General features: G+C 42.4%; 2 protein-coding genes across 3 annotated transcripts in view; one reads left to right on the top strand and one right to left on the bottom strand.

Annotated features, from left to right (window-relative positions):
- Positions 1-17,156, bottom strand: GPALPP1 (GPALPP motifs containing 1). Of its 2 annotated transcripts, XM_057426925.1 has the most exons (8): positions 17,045-17,156; positions 12,016-12,157; positions 10,916-11,026; positions 7,000-7,108; positions 3,139-3,273; positions 2,765-2,929; positions 2,259-2,357; positions 1-325 (listed from the first exon to the last, which is right to left on the bottom strand). In XM_057426925.1, the coding sequence occupies exons 1-8, from the start codon at positions 17,127-17,129 to the stop codon at positions 107-109; spliced, it is 1,065 nt and encodes a 354-aa protein (XP_057282908.1). In that variant the 5' UTR covers positions 17,130-17,156; the 3' UTR covers positions 1-106. The 2 variants fall into 2 exon arrangements, with proteins under 2 accessions (XP_057282908.1, XP_057282909.1); XM_057426926.1 differs by lacking the exon at positions 3,139-3,273.
- Positions 17,150-20,381, top strand: part of NUFIP1 (nuclear FMR1 interacting protein 1) — a 24,680-nt gene continuing 21,448 nt past the window's right edge. The window contains exons 1-3 of the mRNA XM_057426916.1: positions 17,150-17,618; positions 17,854-17,942; positions 19,754-19,858. Coding sequence (XP_057282899.1) covers positions 17,150-17,618; positions 17,854-17,942; positions 19,754-19,858 — 663 coding nt within the window. The remainder of the gene's footprint in view (positions 17,619-17,853; positions 17,943-19,753; positions 19,859-20,381) is intronic.

Below are 20,381 nucleotides of genomic sequence, written 5' to 3' on the forward strand. Positions count from 1 at the left end.
TTAAACATCAGGATATTTATTTTGCATAGAAATATTTACAGGAAAATACTTAAAAAATTAAGTATTCAGACTTTCACTGACTTCAAAAAAGCTTCATGCTTATATGTTATAAAAACATATTGCCTTTACTGTGCTCAAATTTACTATTCAGATCTCTGGATTTTCTTATAAGAGCTTTCTTTTGTGCTTCATCAAATCGATGGACTTTGAGATCCTGGTCCCGGTCAAAAGGCCTTCTTTCCTGAGGTTTGTTCTTTTCTTCAGATGCCTTGCTCTTTAGCTTTTTCTGATGTATGTCCATCAGAGATTCCGACCTCTTTGACTCCTGGAAAAATGGGAAGAAGGAAGAGGAAGTTAGTATTACAAGCATCAACAAGGGAGAGAAAATCCAAGTAGAAAGGTTGGAATTAGGAAGGCTGAAAATTCCAGAAAAAAAAAGACAGCTTAGGAAGTGTAAAAGAGAATGATACATACGCCATACACAACAGAGCAGAAAGCACGTATAATCTTCTCTACACTGAATAAAATGCAAATAATCCACTGATGTTAAAGATACCCATAAGGATGTTGAATCTCTGCAAACTGTGGAGATTAATTATAAAAATAATGCAAAAGAAATACAAAAGTTGCTCTGCCATTCTTAGAGTCAAATACAGACAACATATCAAGAGCACAGGCTCAGTTTCTGATACACTTCCCCAAGCATCTGCATTTGGTCACTGCTAAGGGCAGCAACAAGCTAGATACCCTTCCGATCTTACTCTCATGTGTTATGATGTTTTAAGGTGTGCTCTCTTTAGTATTTGAATTGCCTGTTGCAAGCCTAAGGACAGTCACAGGTTTGAGCTAGAGCACATTTTGCCACGTCACATACTTTGGTTCCATTTATTAAACACGCAATCCAGCTCAAATATTACATAAAACTTGTGCTGATTTCACACAGGAGCAGGATAGTTCTCACAAGGCTACGCATCCCCTCCTTTACCTACGTGTATTTGTGTATCTCACAGCAGTCAATTTCTCAGACTCTCAAATCATTACAGACCATCCAAAAGATAAGTCTGAACCAACTCTCTCATCAGAAAGAGCAAAGGGTGAGCAGCTCTGTTTCCTCATGTCTAGGAACAAGACATCTTTATTCCAGAGGTTCACTTTCCCTCACTCCCTGTGCAAACACTTCGTCCCACATACAAATAATAATTCATACATAGCATAAGAAATGAAAACAGAAAATGGGTAATATTTATTCATGGTGTAACTGCATCAGTGCTGACAGCATTGCGCTAGAGAATGTATATGGCAGCAGCATTGAAGAACTAACTGTAAGAAACCAGTTTAAGAACTAAAGCTCCTGAAAAGAACTATATTCAGAATGATAGTGGAAACAGACAATACAGAAGGAATTTAAGGCAGTATGCTAATAACTCTGGATTTGCCAGCCTCTAAATCAAGAGGCACATGTGATTTAATGTATGACAATTAAAAGTGCCAGATAAACTTAAATCATGTAATATAAGCCAAGGCTGTGATTCTCAAGAATTATACTCTCAAGAGACCAGACTGACTTGCTGAAGGCATCAGGCCTTAAATAAAGGACGAACAGGAACGAACAGGTGTAAGGCACCAGTCCATATTCTCTGGTGAACAGGGCTGGCAGACAGAGAAGTGGGAGGGAAGTTGACATGGAGTTCAGATTTCTAGTAACCAACATCAGCCTGTGAAAATGGTCTCCTTCTCCAGAGACTGAGGAAAAGTTCAAATAATAATGTTGCTGTAATGAGCAGTTAATGTAATTAATTAAGAAGTATAATTAATGCATTGACCTGCTTAGCCTATCAAGCTTCTTTTGGGTTAATGCATATTTTGTCCTATAAGTTAAACTTTTACTACTGTTTTATTCCTGGAAAGCTGGTAACTTGGTGAAGCAAGCTAGTATCTGAATGAAGGTTGTCTACTGCCAGCAATCATGTCCTGATGTGAAGATGATTTAAGGAAAACCCACCTAAGACCAGCCAATACACACAAACCCCAACTCTGTAACACTGTTTTCAGCAGCCGTCGGCTGCCCCGATCCTGCTCTTCTTGAATTCAATGGCAAATGTTCTAATGACTTACGCAGCATTAGGTTTGGGCACTAAAAGGGAAGACTGTAGTAGCATCATCATGGAAACCAGCAGTGCTAGGAATGAGAACCAGAATAAAAGTATGAAGAATTAAAAGAAATGCAGGAAAAGGAAGTATTTTGCTATCACACTTACATTGTATGAAGCCACTTGCTCAACAAGTCTCTTATCTCTCCCAGATAACACGATTTCTTCATCATCCTTACTGGTTGACTTTTTTGCCTCTTCTCTTTCCTGATGAATAGAAGCAATCACATGCTACAGTAATGTCCGAAGGAAAAAAGTGAGGAAATCTATATTTACTTTAATTAAATCTGAAGGTTAGAGGCCACAATAGAGGCTACCAGCTATTTTTTGCTCAGCTTGATAAAAGAAGAACAACACACTGTAACTGGAAATTGAATGAGCTGATACAGAGTACCTGACTACTACAGAAGGAAGAAGGAATAATGAGTGTCAATGTTACTTAAAATCATTATTTCCTTGCCCTTACCTTTAAGCCCCAATTAGTAAGTTTTGGAAACAAAGGATAAACTCAAAACAAACAAATTTAATTGACCAGCTCAGGGAATCTTTGCTTTCACAGAATATCAACAGCATCCACACTGCCCACAGGTGTACGTGGATGAGTAAATGCTCACCTTGGCTTTTCTCTCTCTGTCAGCTGGAGTATCTGTCCAAATAGATCTATCTCCCGATTTGTCATCAGCTCTTCTCTTGAATGTTCTTGGGCCAAATCCAAAGCTTTTCAATTCAGGTGGAAGCTCTGTCATCCATGATTCCCTGGTAATTTGCTTGGGTTCATCCTTTATAAAAGAAACGGGTGCAGAGGAAGAGTAAAAAGAGCATAATAAAGAATTGCTGTCTGAATCTCTTGGCTTCCAGCAGAAATAATGAATTTTTCTTGAAAGATTTAGTGTCCTGAGCAGAACTGCAACTGTGTTCACACAGAAACAGGCAAAGAAAAAAATACGCTCCAGCAACAAAATACTAGAAATTAAGAAATGCAACTTACGCTGTCTGCTGAAGTAAGTTTTTCCTTCATTCTCTGAGCTCTGCGTTCAAATTCTTTAGTGACATCAGACTCCACTGGTCCTTTTGCAGGCATTGGGCCTATAATATCTTCTTCTTCCTCACTACTATCTGTTACCTTCCAAAAATAAAACATTTCTGTCATCCAGAGCTCTAAGACCATCAAGAAACACTTCAGCTTCACAGGATTAGAATGATTTTATAAACCTAATGCAATGCACCTGCCAGGCAACTAAAACCTGGATTAAAACTCCAGATTAGACCTGTTCTAGTACTTTAACGTGGATACTTAGTGTCCATGGTTCCAAAGGCATCATCTCATCTGAAGCAAAACAGCTGGTTAACACGGGGGCAAAGTCCTGCTACTTTATGTTCTCTGCATGCAGCCATGTAGCCCCTGTGGCCCCAGGTAAAGTTGCAACACACAAACTTACATGTTTGATACTTTGCGCTTCACCATCACTAGCAACATTTGGATCAATCTCTGGAATAAGGATCACAGCTGTCTCAAGTTTAGACTCTGTAAGGGTGCTAGGAAGAGTTGCATGCAAGCTACGGCACAGTAACATGCATGGTACTACATCCCTGGGTGTATAGTAATCTGCCAGTCTCACCTGTTGGTTCTGTTACGCTCTTCTTCAAACCCTTTCAACATCACATTCCAAGCAATTATTTGGAGAATGGCTCCAAAAACCCAAACCCCAAACTTTGAAAGGCACTAGGTGTTAATAAGACCCTTTACGGATGCCAGAGGTTGTACTGAAAGCTCACACGTCCCTTCAAGTTAAAACAGCACAGATGTGGACAGAGGCAGAACTAGACATGAAATAATGACACCACAGTGCTTTGGAAGCAAAGCTGAGGTACCCCGCATCTACAAAGTGAAAAGACTCAGCTACGGCCTGAACGTGTGTGATAAAGCAACAGGAGTAGGATGAGGACAACGCTGTACAGTCAGGAAGCAGAGAGCATTGTTCCAGAATATAAGGTGGTAGTAAATGAGTTTCAAATGAAAGATGGCTGGGGGGAATGGCTTGCTTTTGTCATGCCAAACTTCAGTTACCTGGTGGGCATCTTAAAATCAAGACTGGACATCATCAGAGAATGTAGCAGCTCAAGAGTGATGAGCAGTGGAAAACCAGTATCAGTATCCCTCCATATAAAATAAGGCTCATGAGGCAGAGGTGACCCAGTGGAGGATACAATAATGGAGTACAGAACCTCACTGGAAGAGTTACCTAATAGGAGCATGGGGAATGGAGGTCGGGTGAACAGAGGAGGAGAGAAGGAAAGTTATCCATATACTGAGTTCAAGCCTAATACTTCAGGCTGCTCATAGCTGGCATTTCTCTGCTGTAGAGGGATTTGTGCTAAGGAAGACAGGAGATGTGAAATTAGCTACTTCACTCTTGTGTGCCATTTGCAACAGAAACACTGCTCCAAGCTGGTGAAGCCAGTTGGCATGTCTGCCTTTTGGAGTCAACGGAAGTACAAACGGTCAGAAAGGCAAGCTTCAGGGAGCAAGAGACACAGCTTCATGTGGCTATAAACCACAAGGTGCAAGAAGAGGCTTAGCAAATTTAATGGCTGTATGACCAATTGCATCTGAAAGACTGAGAAAGGTAATAAATAGCTGCTCATTTATAAACACCATCAATGTAGTGTGGTAACACCAAGTTCTCTCATGATTTTTCTCAAACACATTTACATAGCCAAGCTTTCACTGATTATCTACCGCTGCAATATTGCTTCAGCTTTTAGAGAATGGGATAACTGCATTTTCTCTCTCTTTTCAAAGAGGGAGCAGGTGGAGAAAAAGAATAACCATCTTGAGAAACCAAAGTAGTAAACCACTTCCTTCTTCTGTGTACAAACAAATAAAAATGCAAATATATAACACTTTCACAACAAATAGTAGTGTGAAGTAGTTGAGAATGAAAGACAAATCTCAGGCTGAGTTTTAATTGAAGTGTGTCTCATTTCCTTTCTCATGTCTGAAGTTCAATTCATTCCATTACCACCTGCTTCAAACAAGATGAAATTAAACGAAGATTAAAAAATACTGCCTTAAAGTTTAAAGGGGAAATCAATAGAAGGTGAAAAGTCAGCATAGAATAAGCTGCTTCTAAAGATGTGCTAGAATACAAAATAAATAAACAACCTCACTCATATTCAAAGGTAAAAGATAAAGTATTATTAGGAAGAGGAAAAAAAAGTAAGCCAACAAAGCTGATGCTAGATCTATTTAGGATTAAAACAGACCTTTACGTTTGCAAAATATACAAGCAGGCCACTTTTGACATCCCTGCCTCAAGAAATCTGTCATTATGATAAATTGCTTGTTATTTGGAGTTGCAAGACGATGAGTATCTTCAAAATGTCAGACAATCATCCTTCATGAAGGATTATGGCAACACTTTGCTGTAGGAAGCTAGAGAACGATGCACCACACAACTTCTAACCAAAAAAGTAAAGTTCCAGAGCAGCCATTGCCTCATTCCTCCCTAGCATGCCTCACAGTGGCTGGGAGTTAAACTTCAGAATGTAAGTATTTTAGAAATAAACACAGTAACTGTTAATTCTCACAAGGAATTAATATTTAATTATAGCATGAGAGAGACTCAATTGCGTAAATGCTGGTATCCAACATGATTTTTGATGTCTTAGAGCATCCTGCCTGGCTTCAGACGTGCTGTTCAAGAAGGATGTAGGCTTCTCTCTAAGGTGCTACTCCCTATTTGCCAGCCTACTGCAGACAATACAGATCATTTGGAATGGTGCTAAAAGGCCCTGTTGAAGGAGCTGAATCTTCCCCATACTTCTGGTTGTATTTTAATCACAGATCTTAGTCCTGAATGTTCTTTAGGAGTACACGCATCATTTTGTGGCTAGGGCTTATCAGCTATAGGACTTCTAACTAGTTTTTACCCAACCTGATGAGAACAGTCAAAAAACACGACCCAAAAAATCGTGTCAGCATCACTGTTCTGCTCTACTTTACTCCCAGTTACAAGTATCATCAGACTATTGATAAGAACAGTTAGCAACACCATGGCATCATTCTTGATTGCATCCTTTCAGATACACTTAGTTAACACATCTACTAATAAACATTTTTAAGGAGGCGAAGATATGCGAAATACTCAATCATTTTGCTCCCCAACAGCAACAGAGTAAAAGCTTGAATTATAGGTAAATATTTTCATTTTTACAGCTTGCATTACTTCTTTCATGCCTTTAAAAATTTGAACTTTGCCAAGATGTTCACTTGTGAAGGATATCACACCAAAAGAAATAAAAAAGCACGAGGAAGTGTTACTGTGACTGCAGTTTAGGATGCCTACATCTCTTGTGTTCACTGAGTGCAACATGTCAAACAGCAAAATCACAACAAACCAGACCAGCCTTTTTCTTTTTCAAGGCTTATTTATGCTCTAATATTTGACTCAGGCAAAAAATATGCCAGACACTGTAAGTGGTGAGAAGAAGCAGACAGGCCAACCCAATATGGGTGATAAGCAAACTTCTACTTTATTTGTGACGCAGTTCACACATATATAGGAGTGGTATTCAGCCACTCCTTCTTGGCACAACAGTATTGGTTAGCCCCACACAGCTTCCTCCACATTCTCCTCCCATGTCCGGTCTCTGGTTACCTGTGGGGGCCACCCCTGCCTTGCTCGCACAGTCCTCCAGGGCTCTATGGTCCTGCTCTTAGAGTCATTCTGCAAGAAGACACTTTCTGGTTTAAAGTTAAACTGTCATTGAGAAGTATGTCTAGTAGACTTTTTCAGGCTCCTACTGATAGCTTGTATTAAAACAAAAGGCTTCTGTTTCCACAAACCTGGGTATGGAATTCTGATGAAACAGACGGTCCTATGGAACATCTGCTATTCCCAGTGTCCTGTGAAGGTCTCCTAAAGCCAGGAGGTAATGCAGGACCTATAATGGGCCTTGAAGGAACAAAAAAAAATTAATTTATCTTCAACTGGGAGACAGGAAAAACCCAAGAAGTAACATAAGCAACATAGACAGTATTCTCAGTGACAGCTTTTCACTGTTTGCTGCAGGAAAACATGTAATAGATTAATATAAAAATTAAATGTAGATGAGAAATGCAATTCTCCTTCTTCCCCATGCCAAGTGTGCCCCTATGCGCACACCACAGAAATAACTGAGTAAGAAGAGTTTCTCCGTTCTCCAGGAGGACCTCTGCAAATAGCTGGGATGCAAGAAAACCGGGAAAGTTGCGGCATGTACTCAAGGAAATCCACATTTTTCTTCCTTCAGGAGACTCAAGAACCATGAAAGGTGGGAGGTCAAATACACACTACTCTTTCCCTAGCAACAAAGCCAATTTTGTTCTTTCTTGTCTTGCACCAGTTTTGCTGCCCTTCAATAAACAGATTCAGTGAACTGCTCTGATTTTGAATTTATTTTCTCCTGGAGTGGGGATGAGAGAAGAAGTTTTGTGATCCCAAGTAACTTCACTGTTGTTTTTTTTTGCCGCAGCTCAGCAAGCAGGAAATCTGATTGTCTCCAGGAATACAGAAAGGTGAGAATCTCTTTTCAGTCATTAAAACAGTTCAAAGTATACTACAGACTGTGTCTGCAGCACGGAAAGACTTTTTTTTATACAAGTTCCTCTTAATAATCCACCAAGATAATCTTTAAAGCTAATTAAACCCCCAAACAATTAACACCTGAAGAGATATCCAAGTGGCAGTATCCTCACAATGCATCAGCAGAGACTTTATTATGATCTTCAGTTTCTGAGCTTTAGGGCAATCAAGCGTAACACAACATGAACTGAATTATGCTAATTGTGGTCTCCTACTAAATCCTGCATAATCTAATCAGTACAGCCCTGCTGTAAGTGATATTACTGTCAAGATTTGAAGATGGTAAATAAAAAGCAGAAAGTCCTGTCAGAAAGCAAATCACAGACAGATACAAGCAATAAAAGTGAGCTCAGGCCAGGACAAGGGCACTGGTAAGGTTTCAAACCTAGACGAGAGGTCTGGGTTAAATTTGAAGTTCCACCCCCACCTAGCTGCTGAAAAAAAGAAGCAGCTTTTACTTTCCTCCATTCCTTTCTGACTACTTCCTTGTTAGGGCCATATTTTAAAGTCCCATTATAATTTAAAGAGACTGAATTTAAACCTATGCAGATATGGCCAAAATAATCTTATTTTAGCATACAAGTATGAATGGAGAATGAGAGACAGTTAAACCAAACTATAAAAAAAGCTTTCTACTAAAATATATGAGAACATCAATGCTGTGGGCTGTATCTGTGCAACCTGCAAAAAAGAGCACATGTCAAATAATGTGCCTTGCTTCTGTTGCAGCCCAAAGGCTCTTCCAAAGAATGGAAAAACAGTTCCCATTGTCATCCCTCCCACACTTTCCATTTCTATGCTTTTGTTTTTCACATGAATAACACTGTTGCTTGGGTCTTCCCTCAGCAACACATGGCTAACATGACTCTTGACAGTTTCCTGGATGTCCAAAGACTCTCTGAACAGGTAAAGTGAATCTAACTCTGTTAAACACATTCTGCTGCTGTTGGCAACTTCTCTACCTATATATGTGTTTAAAAAAAATCACCCCAAAAAACCTTAGCATGAATTAAGCTCTAATTTAAGGAATACTGGATTTCATATACAGCAAAAAACTCTTCCCTGTTGTTGGACCTGGAGCTCTTGCTAAAGGGTGTTTCAAGGTGGGCATTTCAGCATTCCTCTGATGTGTAACAACATTTTTTAAGATAACTTTTGTTCTTTACCGTGATGTGTGAATACTTTGGGAATACTTATGAGTGCCGCACTTCTGTCTAGCATTGCTAAACAGCAAAATCCTTTCCAAAGTCGAAGGAAAACCATTCATGTATATATTTTATGTTGGAATGATTTATTTTTAACAACAATTTTGTTTATTTTTAACAAGCTGCGAATTCCCACATGAGCTGCTCCTAAACATGAATATGTTGCTTTGGCAAGTCTGGAGAAGATGTAACAGAACAAAAGCTTTTCTAAAAGAATGAGTATGTCACAGCTAATAAACATTATGTCTATACATTAAAACAAACAGCTGGCATTTGCTTCAATTATTCGTGGTTAAACAGTGAGCTACCAAGTTGCTCAATGCTCAAGGCAATGCAGCAGGGAGATAGTTAACAGCATGGTGTCTACACCCTGCACAGCTTACATGCCTCAGTGTGTCAGACTCCCAGGTGTATGGGAGTGGAAGACACACAGAGCTCTAACCACATCACACATTTCCCACCTACTCAGGGTGCAGAATGGCTCTGCTCAATCTGCCTTCCGTGTGTGCTAGGAGCAATTGTATGGTGAGCTAGGACAAAAAAAAAACTTAGCAAGCGCCTTTTACTGCTTTAATCTTTCACACTCTAGACACAGAGCAGACTCCTGCCCTCTGAATGTAAATGCAAGTTACCCAACATTTTGGAAATAAACTGCTAAGTGGAAGTAAAAGTTGGGTGACTATACAAAAAAATATTATATGATGGGTCAGCACCTGCATTACTGCTCATCTCTCTAACCTCCAAACTACAAATTGCCTCTTTCCTTCCTCTTTTCTTTTGCACACTGACATAAAATTTTACTACAGGAGTGGTCCTGTCAAAAATCAAGAAAACAAGAAGGCTACCACTGCTGATATTAAAAGCTACAAGTATTTACTTGCTTTATTAGAGATCACATTTTAGTGATTTCCTAGATTTTACGATCAACAATTATGCATATGAAACAGAAGAAAGAAAAAATATTACCCTTGGGACCACCAAATGAGCCCACTGAGCATGACAGCCACAATTAGAAGAGTTGGTCAGTTATAGCAAAGCGTAACCAGACAGATACAGAAAGGATACTTACACAGCTCAACAACAAATTGAGTCCCTTTCCTAGAAACCGAAAACTCCTACCTGATAGGCAAGTATTGATGCATTTTATCTACCAGCTCTTTATTGCTCCGAGTAAGGTAACAGTGATCAAAGGACTTCCTTGTACCTTCCATCAGTAAGTGTCCCCTTGGAAGTGCCAATTTCACTACGGATTATCATTTCAAGTTATAGAAAGAAGTGCACAGATTAATGTAAAGACTAGAATGCTGTGAGACATGGTTAAGTTCTGCACAGAAAATCCATAAACAGTTGTTTGGTTTTTTTTGGGGGGAGGGGGGAAAGTGTTTTATAACTGCATGCAAACTAACAGAAAACTTTCTGATAGAGGTTATAAATAATGTTTATTTTCTTAGACCTGAGCTCTTGCTTTCTAGAAACCTACACAGTTCAGATTAGTTTTGTACCTGGAGACTCAAAAACAACCCCTGATGCATTAGCAAATGACAATTCCAATAACCTGCATTGCACTGCACCACACAAAAGTTAACTGCCCTACACATTCAGCCCAGAATTAAACATGGAACCGAGTCCTTGCACCTGTAATTTGTTTTTTTCTGCACTGATCTGAGACCTACCATAAGAAATAGATTTTGAATGTCAAATTTCCTCTGACAACTCAAATTTTTAATTTTTCTCTCCACTCAGGACTAGGAGGGCAGTGTGTTCTATCTCAAAGGAACGCCATTCCCGTTCTCAGAATGTGGAGGAAGCAACTCTAATCATCTGAACCTGAAGTGCACAATTGGAAGTGTTCTGTAGTAGCGCAACAAAATATTTTACCTTAAATAACCATGTTTCAAGGAAAAGAGTCCGAAAATAATTCAACTTCAATTACCTCTCTGGAGAATCATCCTGTTTTTTAAATCCAGGAGGAAGAGCAGGCCCAAAAAAGCCATCATCATCATCATCATCATCATCATCATCTTCCTGATTTCTTTTTGGCTTTCTGCAAATAAAAAGATTTCACTTAATTATTACCTCGACATGCACAGCAATTATCAACATTTTAAAAAGGAAAAAAAAACCTTAAAATTATTCCAAGCAGTCCTATGTACTAAATATCCTGCTGTTACCAAGGAAACAGTGCAAAAGATCCAAAATAATTTGAAGCAATTAAAGAACTGGGAGCATAAGCTTCACTCCAAAAATGCTTTGGCATTTGAAAAAAACATTAAGAATGCTTTTGCTGTAGATGGAAGAACAGTGTAATGTTGAAATACCATTTTCTAGTCACAAAATTTTAAATTCAACACCTTTTTCTGCATTTTTATACACTGTCTGCATTTTGACTAGTAATTTCCCCAGTTCAGTTCTAATTAACTGAAAAACCGTGAAGTAAAACAAGAAAAAAGTGAGTAATATTTACTCTTAAGATGGCATAACACCCTTCAAGTGCTTTATACAAGGCGTATCACAAACACATACAAGTTCTTAACACAGCAGCTGTAAGTACTCAACCCCACCAAATGTGAGTATATGCACACTCTTGTTATTTGCTAAACAACCCATGTTTTTTCATTAGAGTTGACTTATAGACATAAATTCATGCCTATAAACAGTTCTTATGACCTTTCAGTGAGAAGTAGTATACCAGAAACAGGGTAAAACTCAAGTACCGACTACATACATTATAAGTGGTGTCTGACCTTAGTATAACCCAAGCAAAATACTAAGGATTTTATTACTTTAATGGCAGAATTAATGTAAAGACAGAGATCTGATTGCCCAAAATAACTTAATTCCACTGGAGGGTGTCAGACAGGTCAGCTGGACATCCTTGACCACAAAGAACGTGCAGAACATGTCATGAAGTTTCACACAGGTACAGGGTTTAAATTTTTGTTTATATAATACTGTCCCTGTCTCATAATTTATACAGAAATGTTTCATTTGCAATACAGTGTCAATATACAAATAACCAAAGAATACACTCACTTGGGTGCTGGATCTCCTATCTCTTCTTCAGAATCTCTCTTTGTATCTCTGGGTAGAGGAATTGATTCCGAGTCATCATCACTGTCAGGAGTTTCTGAGCTACAGCTGCTTTTATAGCCTGGAGGCAATGCTGGTCCTGCAACTGAATGTCCCAGTATTTGGGATACTTAGTACACATTTCAAATAAGTATGATCTATTTTGGTATTCCCAAAACATCTACCTGGAATTAAGTTTATTCAATCATTGTTCTGTCTAGCATTTAGAGAAGACAAATAAACTTCTAGAAGTTACTTTTTTCAGCATCACATTTCAATGAACAACCCCCCCGAATTAAATTAGTAAATTACTAATCCATTACTACATGAGTGTCTTCTGGAACGGGATTAGAAAGCCATTTTATCTATCAACTGATTCACAATACATATGGCATGAACTGGTATATTTAAAAGAAACTATCACCTTAATAAAACATTTGCATACTACTGGTGAAGAATCACTCCATTTGTGCATACACAGCATGGGAGACCATAGATTAGTGAAATTTAATTGCCAGCCTGCTTTAGGAATGGTTTAGCAATTACAATTATTCCCAGTTCAGCAAAGCATGAACAGCAAGCACAGACTTAAGTACTCTGCTGAAAAAAGGGATGATTTAGGCATTCATACTTCAAAGAATCACTACTGTCAGAAGGCTGGGGCAGTGGATGGAGCTCTCATCATCCAGTCAACCCTTTACACTCTGGAGTATGAGGGGGAATATCCCAGCAAAGGAAAGAATTAGATGCCAACACTGCTAACAGGCCTGAGCCACTTTTGGCACTGTCTCCACAAGAAGGCACACTCTTTACTTATTTGGATATAGTGCCATGTACGCTGGGTTCAGAAGCAGCTTAGCTACTGATCCTAACACCAAATGCCCCCCAAATGAGACACTGTGTTAACACAGACACCCCCACAGGCTCAATCAAAACAGAGCCAGCTGGAGTAAGCAAAGACCACCAAAGGCCCCAAATAAGAGGCCTTCCCACACCCAGGGCCAGCAACAATTTACACAAACAACACAAAAAGACATCTGATATAACGGAGATTTAATCCTACTGAAGATTCAGCATCCAGAAACACAGACACTGCTCCTCCTTTTAGTATTTCAAGCACCGAGTCCAAGACTGACAGGACAGAAAGAAGCTTTGGTGAGAAAAGACATGGTTAGCTTTATGAATTGTCAAGAGTTAGATGAAAAGATGAGGAGGAATAAAACTACACAAATGAAGGGTACCAGGAAATTACATCTTCAGATAAAGAACTATGACTTTTTGATGGTTCAAAATAAAACCTGATACAGACTGTGGTTCCATTGTTAGCTGACAAAGGCCAGGCAGAAATTGAGTCCTTTGAGTGAGCTTCATAAAGCTTTTACTGATCTTTAGCACAAGACACAGAACAAGGTCAGTCTATTAGTTACAAAGCATCCCGACAGATCTACCACTTACTTTGTTTTCTGTTTTAATGGGAAAAACTTTAACCAGGATATACAAATCCATTTCAGCACTAAGAAAGAAAAAAAACCCGCAACACCCCAGCCTATAAAGGTAAAGTAAGCTCAAGATGAGAGGGAACCAACAAATCAAGGATAAATAAGAATAAAGGCTGCTATTAAGAAGTCTCCCATCTTGGTATGAGAAACACCACTGGATAAAGAGCACTTAAAAACCAGACAAAGCCTGAACAATGGCTTTCTCCAGCTACCTGGTGCCCTGATATCATGAAAGCAGAGTTTTATTTGCTCTGAACACAGACAAGTAAGAGAAGGCCTCGGACTAAAAGGGGCAAACTGAGAGATGCAGTTTGAGGAGCCTGACACTGCAGAGGAAGAGAAAGATAGGGAGCAGCTTTGTGAACTGGAAAGAACTCATAAAACCAAAACTATTTAAGGAAGAAGACTGGTCCCACCGACGTGTTGGCTAACATCAGGGTTAACACACATGCTTCTTATCCCAATTCCTCTTCGTTTTGACGGCACAACCCTTTGCGTGGGCTATGCAATAAACTGGCTCAGGGAACTTAAGAGCATAAAAATAACACTGCAAAACCCAACACTCCCCTGAAAGAACTGTTTCTTTGTGAAACTGTAGTCTAAGCAAGGCTAACCAGAATCAAAATAAGAGAACAGAGAATGGTTCACAAAGGGAAAATGGCATTTAAAGCCTGTGGAAGGAAAAGTCCTTGGACATGGTGAAAGAAGTGGTGGAGAAAGAGATTTACGAGAATGGGGATTAAAAATTACTATGGTCCTGGTACTGATTGAGACTCTTATTGATTGAGACTTTTAATCAGTACAGGTAAGGATACAGCAATGGATCAGGGTAGGGAGCCAAGGAAAGAGTAGAAAGGAAGGAATAGGAATTGCTATGCATAGGTTCTAGAGGCAAAGAAAGGAAAGGGTAAAGAGGGGGGCCAAGATCTAATGAGAAGTCTGTGAAAGAAATTCCCTGGAAGACATGGAAAAGTGAAAAGATACAGACCAAAGGAGGAACAAAAAAGAGCTCAGGCCCACAGCTCACTACAACCTCCTTTCAGGCAGTTGTAGAGAGCCATGAGGTCCCCCGAGCCTTCTCTTCTCCAGACTAAACACCCCCAGGTCCCTCAGCCATTCCTCAGCACACTTGTGCTCCAGACCCTTCTTCACCAGCTCCATTGCCCTTCTGTGGACCCCCTCCAGCACCTCAATGCCTCTCTTGTAGTGAGGGGCCCAGAACTGGCACAGGATTTGAGGTGCAGCCTCACCAGTGCCAGTACAGGGGGATGATCACGGCCCTGGCCCTGCTGGCCACACTATTGCTGATACAGGCCAGGATGCCACTGGCCTTCTCGGCTGCCTGGGCACAAGCTGGCTCATGTTCAGCTGTCAATCAGCATCCCAGGTCCTTTTCTGCCAAGCAGCTTTGCAGCCACTCTTCCCCAAGCTTGTAGAATTGCATGGGGATGTTGTGGCCCAACAACTCCAACCAGCATTTTGCCTCATTGAGCCCCATACCCACCATCAACCCAGCCTGTCCAGATCCCAGATCCAGAGCCCTCCTGCTCTCCAGCAGATCAACACTCCCCACCAAATTGGGGTCATCTGCAAATTTACTGAGGGTAGAACTCAATCCCCTCATCCAGATCATCAATGAAGATATTAAACACTGGCCCTAACACTGAGCCCTGAGGGACAACACTAGTGACCAATTGCCAACTAGATGTGATGCCATTTACCACCACTCTTTGGGCTCAGCCATCCAGCCAGTTTTTAACCCAGCGAAGAATCCACCTATCCAGGCCATGAGCAGCCAATTTGTCCAGGAGAACACTGTGGAGACACTATCAAATGCTTTACTTAAGTCCAAATAGATAATGTCCACGGCCTTTCCCTCATCAACCAGGTGGGTCACCTTGTCGCATTTGGCACCCAAGAGGGCAAACTACATCCTGGGATGCATCAAACACAGCACAACCACTGAGATGAGTTAGTGCAGCCTCACCTGGAGCACTGTGTGCAGCTCTGGGCCCCAGAATTTAAGAAGGATGTGCAGGTCCTTGAATGTGTCCAGAGGGTTGTACACCTGGACAAAACGTGGACACAGCAGGCTGAATAACCTAGACTAGATATTGCCAAAACACTTGGTATCACAAAACCACAGTCTAATGGTAAGTTTGACTTATGTTGTTCAGTGGATTCATACACAATGTAGATATCTGTATCTCATGTATGATGTATGAGAACGCTGGTGTAAGGAAACTAAGTCATCACCACATATATCATTAGGAAAAGCTGCATTATTTCAGACAGGCGTGTTAGTCAGGACTTGAGTGGAAAGCCAAGCTGCGGACCTGGAGCTTGATGTTGCTATGGGATTGCTAAGGCAGCACCTTGCTTTTCCTTCCTACTGCTCCCTCTTCTGGATTAAAAAATAAGAAGAGCAGATGAGCACACCAAACCTTTCCCATTGGAGCTGCACTGTTGGGAATAATTGAATGTTCACTGAAACACTGCCAGTAATTGAACATACATACACTAATGACTTGAGGATGGATTAAAGGCAGGGAGTACTAACGCTCAAACTGATACTTCCAGAGATATTACAGCATGTATGGGTTTACAGTGGGGGTATCCAAGCACCACTGCAGAAGAGCCAGCCTGGCAGTCAGCTGGCCCCGGAGGCATCCCGCTGCTGTCAACACCAGATACCCTAGGAGGTGCAGCACCACAGCCTCATTGCTCACAGGCCAGCTCCAGCTCCGCATCCTGAGGGAAACTGACTAGAACATAGCAGTTTCACAGGTTTTGGTCTGACACAGGAAAACAGGAGGCAAGACCTAATCACTGCCTTGTTTTATTTTTCTACCCACTAACTTCACACTCGGAGCTACTAATGAACACGGGCATAAAAATGCAGGAAAATAATAAACCCATGCAGTATTAAAAAAAAAAAAAAAAATTTAGGCCATTTCATGTCTGCAGTACCACATCATATGAGTACCTTTTTATGGAATCACGGAATAGTTTGGGTTGGAAGAAACCTTAAAGCTCATCCAGTTCCACCCCCCCTGCCATGGACAGGGACACCTTCCACTAGACCCTCCAAGCCCCTTCCAGCCTGGCCTTGAACACTGCCAGGATGGGGCAGCCACAGCTTCTCTGGGCAACCTGTGCCAGTGCCTCACCACCCTTTTAAAGAAGAATTTCTTACTAACATCTAACCTAAATCTACCCTCTTCCAATTTAAAGCTATCCCCCCCTGTGCAGTTCACCACATGCCCTTATAAACAGCCCCTCTCCAGATTTCTTGTAGCGCCTTCCCGCACTGGAAGCTGCTCTAAGGTCTCCCGGAGCCTGCTCTGCTCCGGGCTGAACAGAACATTGCTTTCCCTTGAGGAAGGCACTCTAACACCTCCCCGTGAAGCTCAGCGCCCCCGCGGGCCGACCCTGCAGCACCCGCTCACCGCGGCCCCGCCGGTGCGCACCGACCCCTCCGCGTCCCGCCTCACCCCGGCTAAAGTCCTCATCCGGGTCCGGCTCTGCGCAGCGCGGGAAGCCGGGCGGCAGCTCGGGACCGATCAGCTCGCGAGCCATGGCGAGGCTGCGCAGCGCGCATGCGCCACAAGGACTCCACCTACTCTCCTCCGTCCAGCCCCGCCCCTCCGCCGCCACACTTCCGGCGCTGCGCTACTCGGAAAGACTTAGGGAGCGGGCCGAGACCCGGAAGTGACGCGTTTTGTAGCGGCCGCTGGGGTGGCCCCACGTGGTGGCGGGAGCGCACCGCGGAGCAGGCCAGCGCCGGACCCGACATGAACCCGTTCTCCTGGTTCCCGCCGCCGGGGTTCCCCCCGCCGCCCTTCTGCCCGCCGCCCCCCTGGGACCCCAGCCTCTGGGCTCCTCCCGGTGCCTTCCCGTCCCGCGGGCACTACCCTCCTCCCGACGGCTGCTCGCAGCCGGCCGACAGCTGCCCATCCGCCGAGAGCTGCCCGCCAGGTGAACGCTACTCGCAGACAGAGAGCTACGTGCCTCCCGTCGCTTGGTACCCCCCGGCCTACGGAGAGCAACGGCAAGGCCCGTACGCTGGTGAGGGGCGTGCGGAAAGTAGTCTCCTGGGCCCATGAACTCCTCACAGTCCCTCACTGGTAGGGACCTCCCTGACCCATGGAGGGTGGAGGACTTCCCTTCTGACTGCGTGACCTGCTGTTCTTGCTGGTTGTGCAGCACTGGTTTGTCTCTCAGGCCCCTTCCACGCCACAGCAGGGGCTGTGATTTACTAGCTGCATGTATAACTGTTTTTTTTTTTCAACTTTTTTGGCAGGTGGAAACAGCAATTTCTCCCAGAAATGGCAAGGCGAGCAAGGGCCTGGGTCAGGCAAACATCATCCAGAAGAAAAGAACAAACCAAAGGTAGGGACTGGATTCCCCAGCACGAGAAAGATAGGGACCTGTTGGAGTGAGGCCACAGAGAACCACTGAAACAGTCAGAAGGCTGGAGCATCTCTCCTATGGAGACAGGCTGAGAGGCCTGGAGTTATTCAGCCTGGAGAAGAGAGAGAGCCTGGAGAAGGCTTCCAGTATCTAACCAGGGAATACAAGAAAGATAGAAAGGGGCTGTTTACAAGGGTATGGAGTGACAGAACAAAGGGGAATGACTTTAAACTGAGAGAGTGTATGTTTAGATTAGACATTATGAAAAAATTCTTCCCTGTGAGGGTGGTGAGACACTGGCACAGGTTGCCCAGCGAAGCTGTGGCTGCCCCATCCCTGGCAGTGTTCAAGGCCAGGCTGGATGGGGCTTGGAGCAGCCTGGTCTAGTGGGTGGTGTCCCAGCATTCGACACTGTCCCACATGACATCCTTGTCTCTAAATTGGAGAGACATCAATTTGATGGATGGAGCACTCGGTGGATAAAGAACTGGCTCGATGGCCCCACACAAAGATTTGTGGTCAATGGCTCAGTGTCTAGCTGGAGACCAGTAACGAGTGGTGTCCCTCGGGGATCGGTGTTGGGACCAGTCTTGTTCAACATCTTTGTCGGTGACATGGACAGTGGGATTGAGTGCGCCCTCAGCAAGTTTGCCGATGACACCAAGCTGTGTGGTTCGGTTGATACCCTGGAGGGAAGGAATGCCATCCAGAGGGACCTTGACACGCTTGTGAGGTGGGCTGATGCCAGCCTCATGAAGTTTAACCATGCTGAGTGCAAGGTCCTACCGCTGTGTCGGAGCAATCCCAGGCACAGCTACAGGTTGGGCAGAGAAGAGATTCAGAGCAGCCCTGCGGAGGAGGACTTGGGGGTGTTGGTTGATGAGAAACTGAATATGCGCCGGCTTCAGTGTGAGCTCACAGCCCAGAAAGCCAACCGTATCCTGGGCTGCATCAAAAGGAGCGTGACCAGCAGGTCGAAGGAGGTGATCCTGCCCCTCTACTCTGCTCTCGTGAGACCTCACTTGGGAGTATTGTGTGCAGTTCTGGTGTCCTCAACATAAAAAGGACATGAAACTGTTGGAACAAGTCCAGAGGAGGGCCACGAGGATGATCAGGGGACTGGAGCACCTCCTGTATGAAGATAGGCTGAGAAAGTTGGGGCTGTTCAGCTTGGAGAAGAGAAGGCTGCGTGGAGACCTCATAACAGCCTTCCAGTATCTGAAGGGGGACTGTAAAGATGCTGGAGAGGGACTCTTCATTAGGGACTGTAGTGATAGGACAAGGGGTAAAGGGTTAAAACTTAAACAGGGAAAGTTTAGATTGGATATAAGGAAGTTATTTACTGTGAGGGTGGTGAGGCCCTGGAATGGGTTGCCCAAAGAAGTGGAAAATGCTCCATCCCTGGCTGTGTTCAAGACCAGGTTGGACAGAGCCTTGGGTGATATGGTTTAGTGGGAGGTGTCCCTGCCCATGGCAGGGGCGTTGGAAGTAAATGATCTGAAGGTCCTTTCCAACCCTGACTCTTCTATGATTCTATGCTATGTTTGCAGAAATTACAGTTGATGGAAAGATGGTAGTGGAAAAAGCTGAGTGCAGGTTGCTTTGTTTGGAAGAGAAGTGATTTGAACTTCGTCTTTGTTGAATGATGAAACATGTTTTATTGATGGCTTTATTAACAAAAATACTCATGGAAGTGTTTTGTCCCTAATTAAAGCCATGAATACCTTGTTGTCTTGTAACTGTATTCTTGACATGATCTCATAATTTTTTTATTTTGTTTTGTTTTGCAGAACAAAAAGAAAAAAGAACCCGTCTTCACTCATTATTGTGATACCTGTGACCGTGGCTATAAAAACCAGGAGAAGTACGATGAACATGTTTCACAGCATAAACAGGTTGATGAGTTCGGCTTATTTTATTTACACTTTGAGTTTCAACTCTGTCCCTGATAAGTAGTTAGCTGTAGTCACTCTTTGAATGAGTCTTTGCAAAGAGATTCCAGAGCTGCAAAAAATGTTAGAAGAAGATTTTTTTCTGAATGTTGTGTGTAAGGGAGGTCTCAGTTGTATTTTTGGTTTTACTGTTGAAGTCATTTTAATGCCTGTCTTGTGGATCATTGCTGAATGGTAGGAATTAACTCATTGACATCAGTATAGCATAAAAATTTTTTATGTGAAAAAACTTTGTGGAAAACATATTTTAAAATCCACTCCTTTACTGCAAAGAAGTATCAACATTTGAAATTGGAGTCTTGCAAATCCTTCTCTTAGGTTAACATTCTCTCCATTTTTCAGATACATTGGCTTCACTGGTTATTCTAAGATCGGATGAAATTTAAAGTGCATTATCCCTTCTGACTGTTTTTACAAACACTTTTGTTTTGAAACTGTGTAGCTTAAAAGTTCTGTGTAACTAAAT

This window comes from Pezoporus wallicus, unplaced genomic scaffold, assembly GCF_028554395.1.
Source record: "Pezoporus wallicus isolate ANWC-B61680 ecotype Strahan unplaced genomic scaffold, APGP_CSIRO_Pwel_v1 contig_7113, whole genome shotgun sequence".
In the NCBI taxonomy this organism is placed as follows: Eukaryota; Metazoa; Chordata; class Aves; order Psittaciformes; family Psittacidae; genus Pezoporus; species Pezoporus wallicus.

Bases quoted from the DNA above. Each gene is read 5' to 3' on its own strand.
- GPALPP1 (XM_057426925.1), bottom strand. From the start codon at position 17,129: ATGGCTCGCGAGCTGATCGGTCCCGAGCTGCCGCCCGGCTTCCCGCGC. The intron at 12,158-17,044 runs GTGAGGCGGGAC...TGGGACATTCAG, and splicing joins GGATGAGGACTTTAGCCGGG to TTGCAGGACCAGCATTGCCT. The intron at 7,109-10,915 runs GTAATTGAAGTT...TGTTCCTTCAAG, and splicing joins CAGGATGATTCTCCAGAGAG to GCCCATTATAGGTCCTGCAT.